A 20,547-nucleotide genomic window follows, 5' to 3' on the forward strand; every position below is an offset into this window, starting at 1 on the left:
AACTCCAAGTACATATGGAGAGAGAATTTGTTGCAAAATGTTTAAAGTTTCAACCACTCTTAAAAATAAAGGTGCTTCACGATGCCATAGAAGAACCTTTTTTGTCTAAATGCTTTCATAAAGAACCTTAAACATCCGAAGAAATTTTTCATTGTGGTGTTAAAAAGGTTCTTCAGAAGATGGTTCTTATAAACTTTGAGTGAATGGTTCTTTGTGGAACCAAAATTGGTTCTTTTATGACATCGCTACATGAACTTTTAAAGCGTCTTTATTTTCAAAGAGTGCAGTTATTGGCGCTGAATTACTGATCATATTACTAAGTGTTACCACTGTTTCAAACGTTACTGGTGTTTATCACAGTTTTTGTCAAAACCGGTGTATTGTGACACCCTACTATACTCAGCAAAAAAGGACACTCTTAAAAGAGGTGCTTCAAAAGGTTCTTCGATGCCACAGAAGAACCTTTTGTGTCTAAATGCTTCCATGGTTGTTTGTGGCCAAAAAGGTTCTTCAGATTATAAAAAGGTAAGAAAGAGATGTTTTTTAAAGAACATTTGACTAAATGGTTCTTTGTGGAACAGATTTTTTTTTCTGTAGCATCGCTGTAAAGAACATTTTAGGCGCCTTCTACCTTCTACATTTTACTCAAAGGTTGTTAGAAGAACCATTTCTTTCTTCGCTTTGTATAGTGTAAAGAACCTTTTGTGAAACAGAATGTTAAAGGTTTCTAATGAAAAAACTGTTTTTATAAGAGTTTTATATGGTTGTGATGGCCTCCTTAAGTTTGGTTTTGGTTCAGCCACTGATATGCAACTCTCTAATACAGTTATCACTCTTAAAATAAAAGACCAAGTCAAGTGAATTGAATCATGGGATACCGCAGTGTTCTAGTTATATACTGCTATATTGCTGCATTTCGGAAAATGTAGTTGTTCAATTTTTAATGCAGACATACTGTGGACAGGACGCAAGTTATTCACAGCATAAATAACAGTATTATTTTAAACATGCCCATTGCCTTCACTTTCAAAGTGGGTTCTTTGGACTGTACAATTCTTACATTGTTCTGTCTTTGTTGTGGGTAATGTAGAGAGACAAATACATCTAAGAGATTGAAAGCTATTGGAAATGTATTGATAGTCAGAATGGATAAATTGACCGGCAGTCCAGCCATTGCCAGGTCATATGTTCCCCTTTGGCCTGTAAAGCAGGATGACACGAATTGCCTCTGTAAATCTATAGCTGTTCTTCCATCAGAAGACTGGAATTCTAGATTACACCATTGTACACACATTTGTTTTACACACTCTTATAATTCAAGTTTTTTCTGCGATTTTAATTAATAATGTTCTCTAATTTTTTGAAATAGTTATACATTAAAACACATAATAATAATACTATAGTGGGAGAACGTTTGGAATGACATGAGGGTTGGTACACTTTATTCTTTAAAATTCAACTTATTCTACAGAATTATGCATAATGTTTACCTGACGTTTGTGGAAAACATATGTGCAGACACTGGTGCAATTTCCCAAATGCTGAAAGCAAGAACACCTGAGGACTTTAAATAGTCCCATATAAGTTTGTTTTTCTTTTACGGCACACAGATTCTGAAGAAAAGTTTATCAAGGATGGACCGATTTCTTGTTACTGCAGGGATATGCCTCATGCTGTAAGAAGTCTGAATGGACCAAATGTATTTGTCAGCTTGATGGGATAGCTTGATGCACTTACCATAAACTATGCTGGGAACTCTTTTAATGTCACACAGAATCTGTTAACGCACATTGGAGCTGATAACTGCCTTCCAAAAGTAGGCCTACACTAAAATATTAGATGCTGCTGAACAGATAGGTGGATGTCTTCTGAAAGAAATTAAATTTGTTAATGCGTTGATGTCGCTCAATTGGTAGGTTGTGGGTTCGATCCCCGGGAACACATATACTGATAAGACACGTATAGACTTAATGCACTGTCACTTTGGATAAAATGTTTGTGTTATTTACAGTTACATTTTTAATCCACTTTTACACAATGTCAATTGTGACAATCAATGTCATTTTATTGAGCACAAATAAATTTCTGCTTGTTTGTTTTGTTATGTAACAAAATGTCAGATGATTTTTGTCTTTTATATTTTATTTTAAGGGAAATTTTCAATTGGAAAAGTGTATTTTTATTAATTTAGCTAAATTTGCTAGTTAGTTTGCTAGTAAAGCTATACGTTAAGTTGAATGAACTTAAACTGGAGGAGAGATAACTTGGAAAAGTAAGTTCACGGTATTTCAACTAAACTTTGTCTAGGTTTTTGTCTTAGGTCCAGATTACTTGAAAAAATGTGTTTTGACAATTTTGTAATTATGTCAAATAAACTTTTCAAGTTGAAAATACTTAAAAAAACTTTAAAAAGAGTCAAAGCTCTCTTAAATTGTATCATGACCCATTCAAGTCCTCTTAAGAGTTGCAGCCAACTCTCTCAAAATAAACTGTCCAAAAGGTGCCATTTCAAAATAAAAGTACTTCAGCAAGAACTTTTCTTTTGGAGTTCTACTTGCCGTATAATTTCTTGACTTTGTGAATGGGCTTTGTATGAATGATCTCCTCTTAACTTGCAAACTAATCAGTATACAATTCAAAAGCCTCAGCGTCTCTTGTTGTTTCAGTGTAATGTGTTGCAGCTTTGTTAAGAGTACTCTTGAAGTGGATGTGTGTACTTAAGGCCCCGTGGCTCTGTGAAGCCTACAGCAGCCAATGAATTTCCCTATAGTCTCTTTAACCTAAGTCACCACTGCTTCTCTTACTGTCCGTGTTGCTTGGCAACCAGCCAGCCAAGAGAAAGAATTTGTGTGTTCCTCCAGCGGGGTGGGGGTACGGAGAGAAGCCTACAGGGTCGAGGAGAAAGTGAGAGTGCAAAAGACTGTGTAAAACATCCTCTCCCCTCCAATCACTATTTTGCCAACCAACTATGGGACACCGGAAGTTAACAAGTAGGGTCCAGGACACAAGAGCACATCCAGTGCCACATCTTTAATGATGTCATTAAACATTCAACACTTTAATATGTCCCCCATATGGAGGATTGAAATATATTAAACATTTACAAATCGAATCATATTGTCTCTCTGCCAGCTTATTATAATAAGTTTAACGTCAAACTTTTAAAGCTGTATGAGAACAGTGTTACAGTGATACTTGCCTTAACAAGCAAAATAAAATGAATAACACAATACCAAATTCGGAGCTAAAAATGAGCAACAATAAATGAAACGCTACTCCGTCCTTAAAATCTGATATTAAAGCATACAAGAATAAAGCTTTTCATTAAAACTGCAAATACATTGTGGAATTGATGTCATAAAGATGGCCAAGGATATATCCTGGGGCTGTTGTTTGTAATATTTTGTTCTATAATACATCCAGCTCGGGCAGATACTCCATACTATTTACAGATTGCGCTTATGTGTAGAAAATCTATAATTCTGACGGAATAAAGCCAATGGCGAGCAGTGAAATATAAACTGTGAGAATCGAAGAATATTGTTTTGTTGAAAACAAGATTGAGTCATTTTAGACACACATCATTTAAATCTGACAACACAGATTACAGTCACCCAGATAAAGCGTGCAAGCATGCAGATACACAAAGTCAATCATAGTCATTTCCATCACAGAACTAATGTTGAGAAAACAAACAAGATACAGATGATCGGATTTGAATTATGCCGTATTATGAAACCCTTCTGGATGTTCCTGCTGACTGAATTATGGCAGGTCTTCAAAGGGTAAATAATGTCAATATGTGACAAACACAAATTGATCGCAAATAAATCTGTAAGACAACAGTGTTTCATTATGATAATATACAGCTGGTCATGATGCATAAACAAACGTTTAAAACCTTTGATAGCTAATAATCCCCGTAAGCATCTTCACAGATGGTCAGAGGTGCACTGATCCACCCTATCCTGCTTAAAGTATACAGCGGGTTCGAGATGCCTTCATCTGGTGAGGTTTACTTTTAGATTTCTCCCTGGTCCATTGTTCTACCTCCCTCCTCCTTTCCTCAGAGGGGCAGTTTCATTGCCTACCCCGTGGATTTGGGCTCCTCTCCCCCACTGCTCCTTTCAGCTACTGGGTTAAACATTTATCTTTGAATAGGGAAAGCACAGTGCCAAAACAAATCAATGTTTCCCACTGTCCTGATGTGCATGACTTGACAATATCCTGCTCTGCTGGCCCACTGGGCAACTTGAGTTTTGTGTATTTTACACCCTGCTAGAAGTTTGTTGTATCTTAGTTTCACATTTGCAGTGTACGACAAGGTGGATAACAACTTTGAACATTCCTTCACATATTCTTACATTTAGATCTTTAAAAGCAACAGGTTGGTCATTCATGTTATTCAGCATCTTTTGCATATTTGTATAGCTTATTGTTTTTATTTTAGTTTTCTACATTAAAGAGTTTACCATTACTTACATTTACATTTAGTCATTTAGCAGACGCTTTTATCCAACGACTTACAAAGAGTTCAGGGAGCAATAAGCGATATGTAATAAAAGAGTAATAGTACAATAGTTGCTAATACAGAGTTTCAACAAAAGCCAGACCAATACCTGTTGAGAGAAGAGAGAGGGTTCGTTTTTTTTTCATTTGTTGGTATGCAATTTCTGAAGTGTCAAGCTTGGTGCCTTAAAGTATTTTAGAATTGTTTTATAACTTAATTACTGACACAATGGCAACTTACCAGGATGAATTATTGACTTATTTTTGTTTCAATATTTGTGGAGATTTTTCATATCAAACAAATGCCAAAATTCAATTCAAATCAATGATTAAAAAAATCGCTTGTTCATAATAACCTTTTGGGGTTTTAACCAAAAAACATGTCACTTTTTGGAAGATGATGTCACTGAAAATTGGCATGCATGCGCTAAATAAAGAGATTTCAAAGATGGAGAACATACGCAAATCACCAAGAGAAATGCTTCGTTAAAACATTTGGAAAAACGCAAACATTTTCTCTCATCAAAAGTTTCTAGATTTCTAAGTTTCCGTTTTGTATTCTAGAAAACGATACACGAATACAGAAGCACACACACCATATATATTAGATTCCTCAATGAATGAATCAACTACGACATATTCAATGCAAATACACTAAAACGGAGCATGACGCATATTTCAATAGACACAGATCTGTTTCAGGAACATTCTGCTAAATAGAGTTTCCCTGGCTCTTTAAAATACAAAAAACAGATATGACATAAATGATGTCTAAATGTGGTGTGCAGGGTTCCTTTAACGCTGCCATCATAAATGATTATTATTATGGGTACCGGTTAACCCCCTTGGATTGACGCTCGTGAAAAGGCGGCAGCGGGAAATAGTCTTTTGCGCCAAATGAGCAACGGATTGCGCGCTGGCGAGACACCCCGCGGAACTGAAGAGGAGGTTAACTCGCTTACTTCAGACAGAAAATAGTTGCACTTTAAGAGGGAGGAGCAGTGCCCAGGAGGCGGGATTTAGTCAATGATTTATTAGGAGAAAAGGGAAAGCTAGGGGATCCTTCATCCTTCAGTTCGACCTCGTGACGCTGATGGGATGCGCGCCGAAGTGGGAGATACAATACGGCTAATATTAGATGCTAGGGGTTTGGACGTGTTTACTAAATATTTTTCTCAGCTATTCTTGTAGGTTGTAGATCTACGGGAGTACATATTTCAATATTTGTATTGTAAATATCACTCCAGGAACACCTGCTTATCAGAACGACACAACACGGGCTGAGGTGAAATGATCTCTCTTGATAATATATATAAAAATAGGTCTAGCACGGATATAAAAACGTTTCGGGTGACGGTGTTTAGTCAAGCATCACTCAGACACCTTGCGGGTCGTTTATAAGAACCTTTGTAGTAAAAAGTAGCCTGCGTAATTTCATTAAAGAAAATTTTGTGACAATCCTGGAGGATATTCTTCACAAAAACAAGCTAGAATTTTATTTCTTACAAAAACGTATATCCATATATATGGAGTGATACCACCTTTCAAGTAAACATATAATATAAGTAAATAATATAAAGAAATGATATGTATTGCAAAAGCTAACTAAAATAGATTGTTTTATCCATATCCTATAATACATTAACATATACGTGCATTGTATAATACTGTCAAATAAAAGTAGTGACAAAAAATATATAATGACGAGAAAGAACTCTAAAAACGTTTAATTTTTTTATTATAGTCTTAAAAGGATCGAATGGATATTTTACGCAAGTGCCTGGTTACAGCCTCGTACTAGCTTTCCTCACCCAAGAAAAGGTGTCCAGAAAACAAACGTCACGCGGCGTGTGTAGACAGAATAAACAGTGTATGAATTGTGATCCCTTTTGAGGAGAAAATAGGGCTGTTGTGTCTTTAAGAGGCTGCTGGTTCGTCGCTCGCAGCTGCTGGCTTGCGCGCAATAGAAGACAGTGGAGATTCATTACTTCTCCAGCACAATGGACATTTATCACCCCATGGTGTTATTCAAATTCAGTACCAAGCGAAGATCATCCCCACTCCCTCTCGCCGTTCGTCGTGGCAACACCGGTATTGTTACGGAAGCCTGAGAAAAGGCTTCATAGGAACGTGATAGTTCGTGCCATGCCATAAGGGCCGTCCCACCAAGGCATTACTGAGGGCGTGCTGGTTATTCAAGCATCCCTCCTTCTTGCGTTTGACCATTTTCTCCGCTTGCATTAGTGAGGATACAGCGCTCGCCCGAACACACGCACAGAACGGAGTCTTGCGTTCGTTTTCATCACCGTGCCGTTGTAAGAAAAGGCTTTTCCTCTAACATCGTACTATTGGCAACAAAAGTGTCGAATGGGTCTCCTGGAAACGGCTTTTTGTAGTTTTTCTCCCTTTATATCAGAAGATGAAATCCCTTCGACTGATGACGAGAGGTGGAACTACAAGGATGCGCGCCCTTACAGGTGCAGAAATGGCGAAGAGCTGGCATCTCTTACACTCAGGACTTTAAAGAAAATTGCTCAGATTTGTTTTCTTTTCAAAAGTATTTCATGTTCTGATGTGGTGAGCTGTGGTTTTGCATTTTTTTCTGGTGTGGTTTCTTTTTAGGCGCGTTGAAATTGCATCAAACTTTTAACCTTATTCTATATGGCTAGGATGGAGAATGTTAGATTTGCTTAAGATTTTAATTGTAAACTCAAACTGTTGAAAGAATTTCGTTTTCTTTATAGCCTTCTTGTATTTTTGAGGCGGGAGAAACATTGCAACTTTTCAAGAAAATGCGAACATTTTAATCCTAATGTAAAATGCACGTCATAGATCAGCAAACCAACGTCAATTTAAATATAACACGCGAAGACAAAACTTTACAATTGAATGCAAGAGACACGGATTGAGAAGGAGAGGGAGGAAAATGAGAATCAAAAACAGACGTTGTAAAACAAAATGTCATTATCTGCTAGGCCCCAGTAGCCACAAAGACAGATTAGAACCGCATAAGTTAGTAGCTACTTTTGCTTTATACGTGCAATACATTTTAAAGCGCATTCTGTGTGATTTCACTTTTTTGTGTTAAATCGTGCTTTGTCGTTTTTAAGGAGTCCCAGAGATTGATTGTCCAAACGCAATTCTTGTCAAATGTAATTCAAATCCGAGAATTGTGCATGGACATCTGTTGCTGGAGATTCACCTTCTTCACTAAAGCATTGCATGCTAAATATTTATTTTCACTGAAGGTAAAATGTATTTGATATGATATGGTTGTTTCACGGATAGCTCATTGGCTTATAAACGATACACGTTTAAAATGGAATAAAATTCAATGAAATAAAACAACTGTTTACTTGTTGCTAGTTGCATCTTTAGTAATATTCGTTTGGGAAATATGGTTGTGTTTTTATAGCTTTATTTAAAAACGTGGCTGAGTGACAATTTAAATAGTAGTTGCATTTCCCAAACGACTTTTGTTGACTGCTTGACCGCAGAACCTAATGCAATATGTTGTGCTTTTAGTATTTATGCTTTCAATAGGAAACTGTGATAAAGTCACGCCGATTATAAAAGCACGGTGGGAAAATGCTTGGAGCATGCTTGAGTTTTTCATTCGGTGAGACTGCCATCTTTTGCCCGAAGCTGGTGAAAGACTTTACTACTACATGAAAGTGATTGAACTAAAAGCCCAATTATTACATACATTTTATCAGCCTGATTTATGACTTGCATCACTGCAGAAAATGTTTTCGGTCGAGTCACTGCCTTTATTGCACATTTGAGGATTGGGCTGTGCGCGTCTCAACGCCCAGTGTAGGCCTGTATACTGCAGGCAAAAAGAAAAAAGTGCATGTGTTGGCATCCGTCTGTTTCATAAAGACCGAAACCAATAAAACATTCAAAGGTATTTAATTGATGATCGTGGATTTTGCCAAATGCAACAACAGTGGATCATGTCGGTGGGCTAAATGTAGTTGTTTTGCCTTGGTTTGATATTCTATTTCAGATAGTCGATTGATTGTATTGGTGACTACGTTCCTCTTGCTGAATCAATAAATTGCTAATTACACTACAAAGTAGTTTCAGTGACGTTTTTGACAGCGAAAAGCACGAGACGAAATTGTGGAGAGAACCAAAATTTTGGAGGGAATTTTGTTTGGTGCACTTAGCCTACCAAACATCTGCACCTGCACACGTGGGGCTGAAATACATAAATAAATCATATAAAATAGGATTTGAAACTATAATAACGCGTCATTTACGATGCTGACGTTGAGATTAAATTAATTGGGATCTCAATAAATCTTTGAATACGGATGATCTGATCCATTGGAAAATGTCAGCTGCAGCGCGGATTGTTGACACAGACTGGTAAGGTCATAATAAACAAATAAAAAATAACATTTAAATGCACATCTACGAAATGTAAGTAAAATACTATTAGGCCTCGAGCGGTTTTCAAATGAGCGGCCCTTGACGGATTTAGTGTAAAATTACGTCACAAAAATCAAAGAATCAAATTCATAATCTGCATGCAAAGTAAAATTCAAGAATGTCACTGTTTGTATTGACCTACAGGCTAACCAAGGCTAAAAGATAGAAGCTTGACAATAATTAAAATATAAAACAAAATTCAACACACTTCTGTCAATACTTTGTATCCACAGAAGACCAAACGAGTTCTAGTGGATGCACAACATTTCATAAACAAAATAGAAACCGTTTAATGTCCCAAATCCACTCGAACCCTCATAATCCCGCTTGGCCATAGACTTCAGAAATTAGTTTTTTTTAGCATTTATCCATAGCATAAGCTTTTTTTGTTGCGTCTTCGAGTTCGAGCTTGTTGTTTCAGTAATCCTACTATGTTACGTAATCATAACGTAAAAGCGTAATTTTGGTGTATTGAAACAATACATTGCGTAAAGAATATAGAATATAAAACAATGTGATAGAAATTCTTACGATTCTGAATGAGTAACAAGAAATTACCATTTCTAATATTTTCATAAATTTGCCCAGTCTAACATTATAAAGCCATAAGAGAAGATTTTCCAGCAATTTTATTTATAGTAAAAACCCTTTTTACTATTCAAAACCATTGAATTTATTGAAAATGCACTTTACAAAGGCAGTTTTGTATTAATAGCGTTGGATTTAATCACGTTTAGGCTAAGCGAGTTTTTTTGTAAATTCCATGCTAGGCCTATAGAAATCGTGTCTGATGTGAGATTTCATTGGTAAATGCCATTACCTGCTTTTTAGGGTATATTCATTTTATTATTACAATATGATGGGGTATGGATGACAGGATAAATAAAGATCTAGATTTAAAGATCTAAATGTAGATTAAACGAACGCAAACCATGCGAGTTATTATCATATTGTAATAATAAGATTAAAACAATCTGTACAAAAATTTGCAAGAAAATTATACTTAATATTAAAAGTCATTTTGTGGCCTGTATATTTAAAAAAATCTACGCTTCCATTCAGAAATAGTTCATAGTATATATATATATATATATATATATATATATATATATATATATATATATAAGAATCCCGTGACTCTGTAAGGTTCCCTTCACATATAGCCTATGGGGCCTGGCTACAAGAAATTTATCTAAAGAATTGTATGAATAAACATGCGTAAATTATAAAAACAATCCACGCAACTAACTGTACAAATACAAGCATTTCGTAAATGTATGCCCAAACATAGTTACTATAAAGTGTTTGAATAGAGAAACAACTATAAACGAAACAGAACGTGCTTGAAATAATTAGATCAGTCACACTTCAGGAGAACCATGTTTACCCCAAAAACACATACAAAAGGCCAGTTCGTGCCACACACACACACACACACCACTCCTGACATCACGTTTTCCCCTTGAGATCATTAGCATGTGTATTAGGGTTACTATTATCATACGGGTTTCCGTTGGAGGCAGGAGAGATTTGTGCTCGACCTCCCGCAGACATGCTACAGTTTATTCTAATGAATATTCTATAGTTGAACCCTGGGACACGGAAGTAGAACCGAATCACTGTTCAACATAAGAGGCATTACTGCATTTAACTCTATAGAAGTGACATTGTTTCTTAAAGACATGATGCTAAACTGACCACACAATTTAAACATTTATAGAAGTTAATTTCAGAAACCGAATATTCTGGTTTTCAGCAGGCTTTTTACGTGTAGACTTGTGGAAACTGCAAGAAATTACCACACAAATATACCTTATTTAAATGGATATAAACCAAATATCAAAATACATGCTGCATTTGTGACAACCCATTACTGCAAGCTAAATTGTACAAAAATATTAATTCGTTTACAAAACATTTTTATTTTGTACCAATGCATTTTATCTTTAAAATATTTTTGTCAACACAATGTGTTTACATTTCATATTTATTTATTGCAAATAAAAAAACGTCTGCATAAAATATGCAACAAAAACCTGAATTGATGGGTATGAAGTGAAAACTGGAGGAACATTTTATCGGAGCCATTTGACTTGGGGTAACCGGTTTATCATTTCTCAAGAGAATCCATCTGGACACTGGCTAGACAGAATGACCTTCTTAATTAGCCCGTGCTCCCATCCTAACCCCGCCACCCTTCTGAACGGTACAAGGACCAACGAAGAGTCCGCAGTCTGATGTTACGTTTCATTGAACCAAAAAAACGAAATAAGCGTCTGTTCATTGGGTCGGTCTAAAGTCCAGGGTTAGGATTGAAATCAGCAAATGATGGCATTGTTGACAGGCCATTTCAATTTTGACCTTTAGAGAGTGGCAAGGCTCCTGTACGGGTGTCGTGCATCTTTAGGAGTCAGCTAACCTCCATGAAGCGTGGAGATGAAGACAACATTATCCTGGTCCTGAAGCTGATACTCCAGTTCTCCCTGAAAGGAGCATAGATGAACACACACACTTGTTCATGGACGATGGCTTTTATACATTTCCAAGCTGAAAATTTTAATATGCACCTAAAGAAGAGTATAGATTTCACTTTTTAATTGTAGAAAGCACACACAGAGGCTGATTTGAAAAGACACTCGACTTTAAATCAACACTTGATTTGCAGGTTTTCGGTGTCATTGACAGTTGTGGAGACATTGACTTTTTTCCATTGATTGTGTTTCTTTAAATTACGAATTGATGCCATTACACGTTTTCCTGAAACAACAACCCGACAGAACCTTTATGCACATTAAATAAATGGTGGGTTGACACTATACACTGTTTATGTTATGTGCACAAACACACATACACACATACACACTTACCATCAGCTCCCAGTCCGCGTCGTTAATCAATACAAGAATACCAGGTCTACTGTGTGTAGAAAAAAAAGATGCTCATGTAAGATCACGACAGTAAAGCAGCACTCTGATAATATAATGCAACCTGTTTATACACAATGAAAATTGCCAGTGTTGCGGTTTTCTCGAAGAGCCTTACATCTGCAGTTCATTACATGAATGAGCCACTCTCATAAAAAAAGGAACTTAGGCATGGACTGGTTTGATGGTATGATAACCTCGGGCAGAAAAAACTGAACGGTATTGCACTTATATTTGTTATTTTCTATTGTCTGCATATACAAACAACAACTTTTCAACTGGAGACAATACATTTGATTTTTAAGCAATATGTCTTTCAGGTAAAAAGAAACCATTAAAATACAATATTCTTTCAAAACAAAAACGTTGGCCAATTTTTGCAATATATATTAAACGTAAATATCAAACAGTGAATTACACGATTTAATTAATTTAGTGTTAACAGAGCCCATACCACAGAAAATGTTAGTGGTTTTGAAACTTTGAATCTCGGTATACCTTGAAACCGATAACCAGCCCATGCCTTCAAACGTGCAACTAAAACATGAAGAATACGCACAGAACATTCTTTCACAGGGATAAGCCCCAAAATTTTAAATTTCTTATCAAACAACACCACGATAACTCATACTTGTGTGTTCAACTATAAATATCTGTCTAATTTGAGGAATATTTTAGAATAATCATAATGAATATATTATTATTAATGTTTTAACTTTGACTGAATTTGAATTACAAAATGCTAAAGTATATGAATAGTTGATCCCTCATGGCTAAATAGTACAATAGTGTGGTTGGATTTTCTTCAGCCCCAGTGACAGTTAGGTTGGGTTGAGCATAAAGCAGAAATCAGAGGCACCTACGATTGTCTCTAATTAAACCACTTATCAAATTAAAAATTACAAGTTTGATAAATGTTGCTATTAATATAACTAAACCTACGGAGCACAAAACACACATTTCTTAAACCAGGGCATGATAAATCACACATTTAATAAACCGCAAGTATTTAATCTTGATGAAAATTACACAGGACAAAACCTAAATGTTGCACAAGGCAATGCTGTGATATTCCACATCCTGGATCTAACGGTGAATCTACAACGAAGCTGCATTTATTTGCATTTAGTGTACGTCTACGGCGCGTGTGTATGTTTGTCGTCATGCGCTGGTAGCGTATTTACTGGCTGTCTGTGAGTGTGTACTTACACAGTATTGCCCTGTATAAAGAGCTCCGGGCGCTCCTTCAGGATGTTCCCTCGAATCCAACCCAGCAGCTGCTTCATGTCCCCTGTAAGAGTAGCGCAGAGGGTCAAAGGTTACAGGTCAGAGTGCAGCGAGACAGCCCCACGGTCGATGTGACGCGACAGAGCCTCCAATGAAAGATGGGGGGGTTAATAAGAGGAATATCAAGAATAGATGTACCCACCATCAATTCAAAGCCCACCACTGAAAATTCTGCATATTTAGATTCGTAAACAGAGACGTGTAGCTGCACGAAACAGCGACCAAGGTGAATGTGACTGCAATAGTTAGGCTTTAGGATATCAAAGAACCGCATAGATATCTATTAAAGGGGGACGGTGAGGATGATTGATGGATATAAAGCCAAGACACTCATGCTGAAATTCAAATGAAATCTAGGGTGTCTGCAACCCCACCCCCCCGGGATATGTGATGGAAAACTGACCTTGGCAATCGTACGGAAAACCAAAACATATAAACATCTCCAATGCTTTACGTTTTAGTAATGTGGTATTGTTACTCAAATCATATGGATGTTTCAGTAACAGCTATTCGTCATTATTCCACATAAGAACAGATCAAATGTAGATATTAACATGCGTGTTCTCTCCTAAATGAAGCGTGTGATGTACAATGATGTGCGTTTGTCTGTGCGAGCACAGCCCAACATGGCGGAGAATCTGAATGTCTCTAGTTCAACATCAACATTGTATCATCAAGCGTCCATGTCTGGAACATACCAGCTGTCGTCTCGTAGGGGTGGTGGAGTCAAACACTGAGACATAGTGAGAAAGAGACAGAAATAAGCAACGAGAGAGAGATGAGAGAGAGAAACAGCTTATTGTTTGAGGTGGGGAGAAGATGGAATTTGTTTGCGAGTTTGCCGCGGTTGATATTTTTCCAATAAATCTGGGTGTGCATGTGCAGATTTCCATATTTTGAATTCTTGAAGATTGATCAATTGTCCGTATGGAAAACTATCAGACTCGGTGGAAATGTTTAACAGACTGAGCTTTGCAACGCATGGGAAGAGCTTCCGCATTCCCATCTGATCAAAACAATCGTGTAGGCTCACCTGCTCAAACAGAAACGATCATACTGCTAGTGGTTACGGTTCTGGAATACAATCCTGTGCCAGACTCAGAAATGAACCAGATAACAAGGAAAAGAAGTGAGATCGATCACCCACTAATTAATAAATGTGGCAAAACGTGTGAATTGCCGTTATCTAGAATTTGATTGAAATATACAGTAATTATAGTTAAGGGTTTAAAATGACATTCACAACAGCTCAACATCTAATAAATAATTAATAAACAAGATAAACTTTGTTTCGTTCATTTAACATTGAACTATAACATCTGAAGGGGCATTACAGAATAGCTGGCCATGTGTGCATAGGTGTAGTTTTTAATAAGTGTCAGCTTAATGTATATCTGTAAATCCCATACGAGGTTAATAGAGATTTGTATTAACAAAATGTTTTAGTTTTTAATGCTAAATGAGGTTTGTGTTCTTTGTGTGGCTGTATTTGTTTTAAGCACCCATCATAATCTGAGCAAATGGAGGGAGGGACATAGAAGGTCTCAGGTGGGCGATGGTGACTAACATTGGGGAACCAGAGAGCGTGTGGGGGGCTGGGAAACCCTTGATGGGTTTGAGGAGACATGATGTCCGGCAGACTTCTTGTCACCATTTGAAATGCATTATAGCTGGGGGTACGAAGGATCTGAAAGTGGAAGGACACATTACAAACCTTATCAGCCTGAATCATGAATATTAATTAATTATATGACACAACGTTTGCCCAGTAGCAGCAGATATACTGAAAATCGAGAAACTGGGCGCCTGTCGAATTAGGGTTACAGCATACGAGTTTTGTGTTAGATCGTTTAACTGGTTGATGTGGTCTTGCGAAATTTCTAGAAGCCGGGAGTGCTATAATGTTTGCTAAGCCATAGATTGTAACTAACTTGCTATGCTAGCATGTATAATATAGACCAAGATCAAAAGGACGAATGACGAGGCCAATGTGGGTTCACAAGCGAAGGTCTATACAATGCGTTCACTGGGTGAGTTTCCACCTCAACTGAAGCTTTTAGAGTTGTCAGCACCAATGCGTGCAAGCGTGTGCGCGTGTGCCGTTCTTCTCACTGAGAGGCAGGGGTCGAGCAACAGAGGCTGTTTCAGGTTAATTGGATCGCTGTCAGCCTCTTCAGTTGTGTAACGATCGTTGTACCTTGCAGCTCGGCGGACCCACAATCCTGCACCTATAAAGAAGAGTGATGCTTGCCTTAGTGCTACGCTAACGCAATGAATATTGACTAGCAGCGAAAGCAGGGGGTGAAAAACAGACACAGATCGTCTTGGCCCACATAATTCCTTTGGTTGCGGGGAACTTGAAAAAAACTGTTTGCGAAAGTCGCTGCTTCGGTTTTCCGTACAAAGGGAGGTTTATGTGGGCCAGGGGCAAGAGTCAGGGGTCGACTGGACACCCCACGCCTATATCACCCTATTTTCTGTTAGGGTAATGGAAGAAAGCTTGACGAAAAGGACTGGGGAAGTTGCGGTAATGTAGGCGGAGTAGGAGGGCTAACATGACTGGGAGGGGGAATTTGCGTCACCGCAGACAGGTGCATGCTGGGATACAGCCTGCGTGGGAGGGTGACGGCGTCTGCCTTCCAAAGTAGCTGGCTGGCATTCTCGTTTCCTTCCATATTGCATGATGATCATCATTACCTCTACTATCTGAGGGTGGGAGGGAAGAAAGCATTTGTCTTGCTCGGGATATGAGGTTTGCCGTTTCTATGACAATCGTGTGTGTGTGTGTCCAGCAGTGCGGGGGGTTCGCACTGCTCATCAATCACCCAGAGGAGTCTGGACCCATGGACAGAAAATTTAGGAGGGATTACTGTAGAGCATCGGCGTCAGCCTTAGCAATCAAAGCCAGCCATCCGTGACGTACCCGAATCATCCCCACAAACACAGGGATGGACTGTGGGCTTCAGAGGTGCTCAAGGTCATCCCTTGGGCCCCTGCGAGGTCTCAGTGGCCACATTCCCTCCTGCAGTCCACTTTTGTGAAAAGGTTGTCGTGGTTACTCCAATGGCGTGGAGATTGACCCGGCTCTTGTTTGGCAAGGTTTGGGGAGGTCAGCGAGGTCACCAAAACACACACATCACATATTCCCGACCATCGAGCTGGGATGGTGATTCAAAACCTTGTAGAGCCCCAAGTGAAACAAAGATTGTGAAACATCAAATCACTCTTCATGTGTCATTTGACAGCAAACAAAACCCAGCACATCCTGATAATTGCTTATAAACGTATAATTGTGTCTTTGATCTGTTGAGGTAAAGTCGTCAGGAGTTTTATAACCCAAAGAAGGCTAATGACTATATATATGAAATTTAAACTCCTAACGTTCAAAAGTAAACTTTCAAAAGTGACCAGATTTACCCTGAATCTATATGAAGACATTATTTAGGCCATTTAGGACACCGGCCATGAAAAACCCCATACCAGTAAACATGGGTCATAATGTGTTTTCTGCTAATAACTTTCACATTCCAATCCAAAATGGGAATGTCACCCACTTTCTACTTAACTACAGGGGGCAATACCAGCGCTCCCCCACAGCCTTGCACCACTTTCACCCGACGTCCCACCAGGAAGCCGTAGGAATCTGAGGTAGGAAAGAGGCATTTGTACTGTCAAGCATCCCAAAAAATGACTGCACACAAAAAAGACTTAGTGCTTTGTAACAATCGTCCCTCCCTCCTTTACTGGCCCTCCATTCTCCATACCTTTCCAGTGACCCCAGCACTAGGCATAAAAGATCCATCAACAGTATCACTGGCCGCATTTACAAGTGAAAGGGGCCCAATAATGGAGCAGTTAGCAGAAGAATGGCTGGGCGCAGGGAGGCTCACAGATGTTGGTGGTGGTTGAGGGGGATGTAGGTTGTATGGAGAAGGGATTCAGCTTCATTGTTGCCGAGGGAGGGGTGGAGGAAAAAAAACTGGATTTGTGATGGCAGACCGGCATTGGTTTGCCTTTGGCCCAACGTCAGGCTGAAAGCAGCACTGGCTGGAAGAAAAGGTGTCCAGGGAAGCGTGTGAACCAGGGCTAAGAGAGGTCAGGCCGAGGCGAATAATAAAAGGGCATCGGGTAGAGGGACATATTTTGGTATGATTTGCGTAGCCTTTTTTTTGTTTAGAAATGGCAGCGGGAAAAGGCCTATGTTGGTTCCAGCAGGGCAAATGGCCAATGGGTGAATCCCACACCCCATTCCCTGGCATTGGGATAGAAAGGGTGGAGGTAATTTGGAGCTGATTAAGTCATCAGTCCTGGGAATGGTGATGCAATGGTAATGAGAAAGGGCATGTTTCGAGCATTAAGTAATAAATATTTTAAAGTGAAAGAAAATTCTGTCATCATTTACTCACCCTCCTGTAATTTCAAACCTGTAGGACTTTTCCTCTTTCACAGAACACAAAAGAAGATATTTTGAAGAATGTTGGTAACCGAACAATGATGGTACCCATTGACTTGTATTGGTTGCGTGTCTATACAATAAAAGTGAATGTGCACTGACAATGTTCGGTAACCAATATTCTTCAACATATCTTTCATGTTTAACAGAAGAAAAAAATCATTCTGGTTTCAAATGACATGAGGGTGAATAAATGATGACGGAGCTTTCATTTTTGGGTGAACTATCCCTGTACATATTTTTTAATGGCGTAGATTAATAACAGGCGAACACATAAGAAAGTTTTATGTATGTACTGGAAGCGTGTGAATGACATTTTCAGCAAAAGCTGAACAATTTGAGAGGTGCAATACAGTGCAGGGGTTTCTATCCATTTGACCTGGTAATCTGAGTTGTATGCACATTGGCATACGGTTGGTAATGCTTGCCACAGCTGACACAGCATAAACATTTGTCCATACTCACATGGATCTGATTGGCCTGGGAGTGTCACATGATGATTCTTCACTCCATCAAACAGAAGTTCAGCTCCTCCTCTAAAAAAAGGTATAAAAAACAATGCGCACAAAGAATAAAAGGCCAGCATCATTAAAGAGAATGAAAATTCTGTTATATTTATTAGCCCTCCTGTCATTTCAAACCTGTGTGACTTTCGTTCCTTTGCAGAAGCCGAACACAAAAGAATTTAAAGAATGTTGATAATCAACAGCGGTACCCACTGACTTGCATTGGTTTTGTATCCATACAATAAAAGCAAATGGGTAACACCGCTGTTTGGTGAGCAATATTTTTTTCAAATATATTTTTGGGTGTTCTGCAGAAGAAAAAAAGTCATACAGGTTTGAAAAGACAAGCGGGTGAGTCAATGATGACAGAATTTTTGGGGTGGTGAACTATCACGTTTCTAGGTTGCTGTTGCCTACTAGCAAATGGGAACACAGTATATAAATATGCTAACAGTACAGCAAGATGCTGTTTAGTGAAGTTAAAAATACATTACAGTACGCACAAATATTTATATAAACATTAACATTAAGATATATTATACAGTTCAACTTTAAAGAGATAGTTCACCCAAAAATGAACACTCTGGCATCATAAACGCAACCTCAGGTTGTTCAAAACATAAATAGTCTTTGTTCTGCTGAACACAAAGGAAGACATTTATATGAAAATCAGTAACCAAACAGATCTCATCCCCCACTTACTGCCATAGTAGAGACATATATACTATAGGAGTAAATAGGGGATGAGATCTGTTTGGTTACTGACATTCTTCCAAATATCTTCATTCGTGTTTAGCAGAAAAAAGAAATGTATACAGATTTGGAACAATCTGATGACAGAATTGTCATTTTTGGGTGAACTATCCCTGCATGTTCTTTTTAAAAAAGAGAGACTTTTGGTTTCTCCCAAACGCTGGTGTTGAATCCAAACTCAGCGATTATGAACTATGTAAGAACGGGAGATGCTGCACGTCAGAGATAAAGACAACCTAGATCAGAACATGAAGTCAGAGTAGGACTCATGTAGCAGGTGCAGGCCCAATAAAGAGTTCTCACATCTCCTGCAGAATGGCCAGTTGTCCTCCAGATCTTGAGGCTTGGCGCGGTGCCTGTACTCTAGCAGTACAGAGAGAAGCCAGCCTGTGTGCCAGTCTCACAAACACACAACCTCTGTCCATAGACAGTCACATAGGACTCCGTTGAGACTAAAAAGCAGTGATGTCTTTGACCGAGAGCCAAATGGTATATTTTGGTGCATCCGACAAACTCTGACCCAGATTTACTGTGTCGGTCTTTATGTCCATCTGATGCATCTCCCTGCTGCTCTCTAACTATTAGAGAAATGGGATTTATTTCTGCAGCATGGTTACGGTGTGCGGCTTCTCTGTGTGCATGAAATACATCAACGACTTAATGCTTTTGCTTAAATGTGCAGTTTATTTAACAGCTGTATTAAACACTGCTGTATCCCACAATGCAATGGGCTTGTCTAGACCACTTTTAGTTAGATTAAGACTGATATCACATGTTTATACACAAAAATTTAATTTTTATTTACGAGATGATGATAACTGGGCGTTAGGGTTATTTATAGGAGCAATGCGATACAATACGTTCATCTGACAACAAATACTACGGTTTAAACTGATCTTTAAATGTTTATTGTCGTGCATACGTTCAGATACTATTTACAAGTAGTTATCTGTGTTAACAGTACAAGATAAAAGTACACATAAATACAGAACGTCCTTTCGCTTTAAATGCACGAGACGCATAACTGACAGCACACGCGTCTCCAAAGAAATAACACGTTTGATTTATATTAAATTATTTGACTTATTAAAGCAACTTCGGTTCTGTTATCACCGCCAAACACCTGACGACAGAGCAACTAGTATCAATTAGTATCATCTAGTTCGTCTGGTATAATCTCATCATTACCGCGAAAAAGTCGTGTGTGTTCGAAGAGTTCTCATATATAATTATAATAATAAAAACGCGATTGAAAAGCAATGGTTTGGGAATATAGCAAGAAACACAAACCCGAACTCCAGATGCAATGCCAAGGGCGCCGCCATATTGGTCTACAACCCGGAAAAAAATCAAACATCTTCCCCGGAAACAGCATTTTCCTCCGATAATCCTATTGGACAGATTCGTGAGGGGGGCGGTCCTATGCTTTGACCCACAGAAAAGCCTACGGGTCTGTAATATGTACTTCAATACATATCTACTAATGTTGAAAGCTTGCTTTGCAAACATATAAATATGAAAGAATATATATAAATAATAATCAAAACAATAATATCTTTAGCAGACAATATGTTTTTAGTAGATTTACATTTATTACATATAGTTTTATATAAACATGTCATTTTTTAGCCTACAATTTATTTCATGCATAAAATAGTGCATTCTTTTTATGTATTTT

At 38.2% G+C, this 20,547-nt stretch overlaps 1 protein-coding gene across 2 annotated transcripts; it reads right to left on the reverse strand.

The window, feature by feature from the left end:
- Window positions 1-10,308: 10,308 nt before the first annotated feature.
- urm1 (ubiquitin related modifier 1) lies at window positions 10,309-20,233 on the reverse strand. Of its 2 annotated transcripts, XM_079448287.1 has the most exons (6): window positions 20,160-20,231; window positions 19,173-19,447; window positions 18,076-18,146; window positions 13,080-13,161; window positions 11,814-11,862; window positions 10,848-11,429 (listed from the first exon to the last, which is right to left on the reverse strand). In XM_079448287.1, the coding sequence occupies exons 2-6, from the start codon at window positions 19,292-19,294 to the stop codon at window positions 11,361-11,363; spliced, it is 393 nt and encodes a 130-aa protein (XP_079304413.1). In that variant the 5' UTR covers window positions 19,295-19,447; window positions 20,160-20,231; the 3' UTR covers window positions 10,848-11,360. The 2 variants fall into 2 exon arrangements, with proteins under 2 accessions (XP_079304414.1, XP_079304413.1); XM_079448288.1 differs by lacking the exon at window positions 19,173-19,447 and having other exon boundaries at window positions 10,309-11,429; window positions 20,160-20,233.
- Between the last annotated feature and the right edge of the window lie 314 nt (window positions 20,234-20,547).

This window comes from Barbatula barbatula, assembly GCF_947034865.1.
Source record: "Barbatula barbatula genome assembly, chromosome: 24".
Classification (NCBI taxonomy): Eukaryota; Metazoa; Chordata; class Actinopteri; order Cypriniformes; family Nemacheilidae; genus Barbatula; species Barbatula barbatula.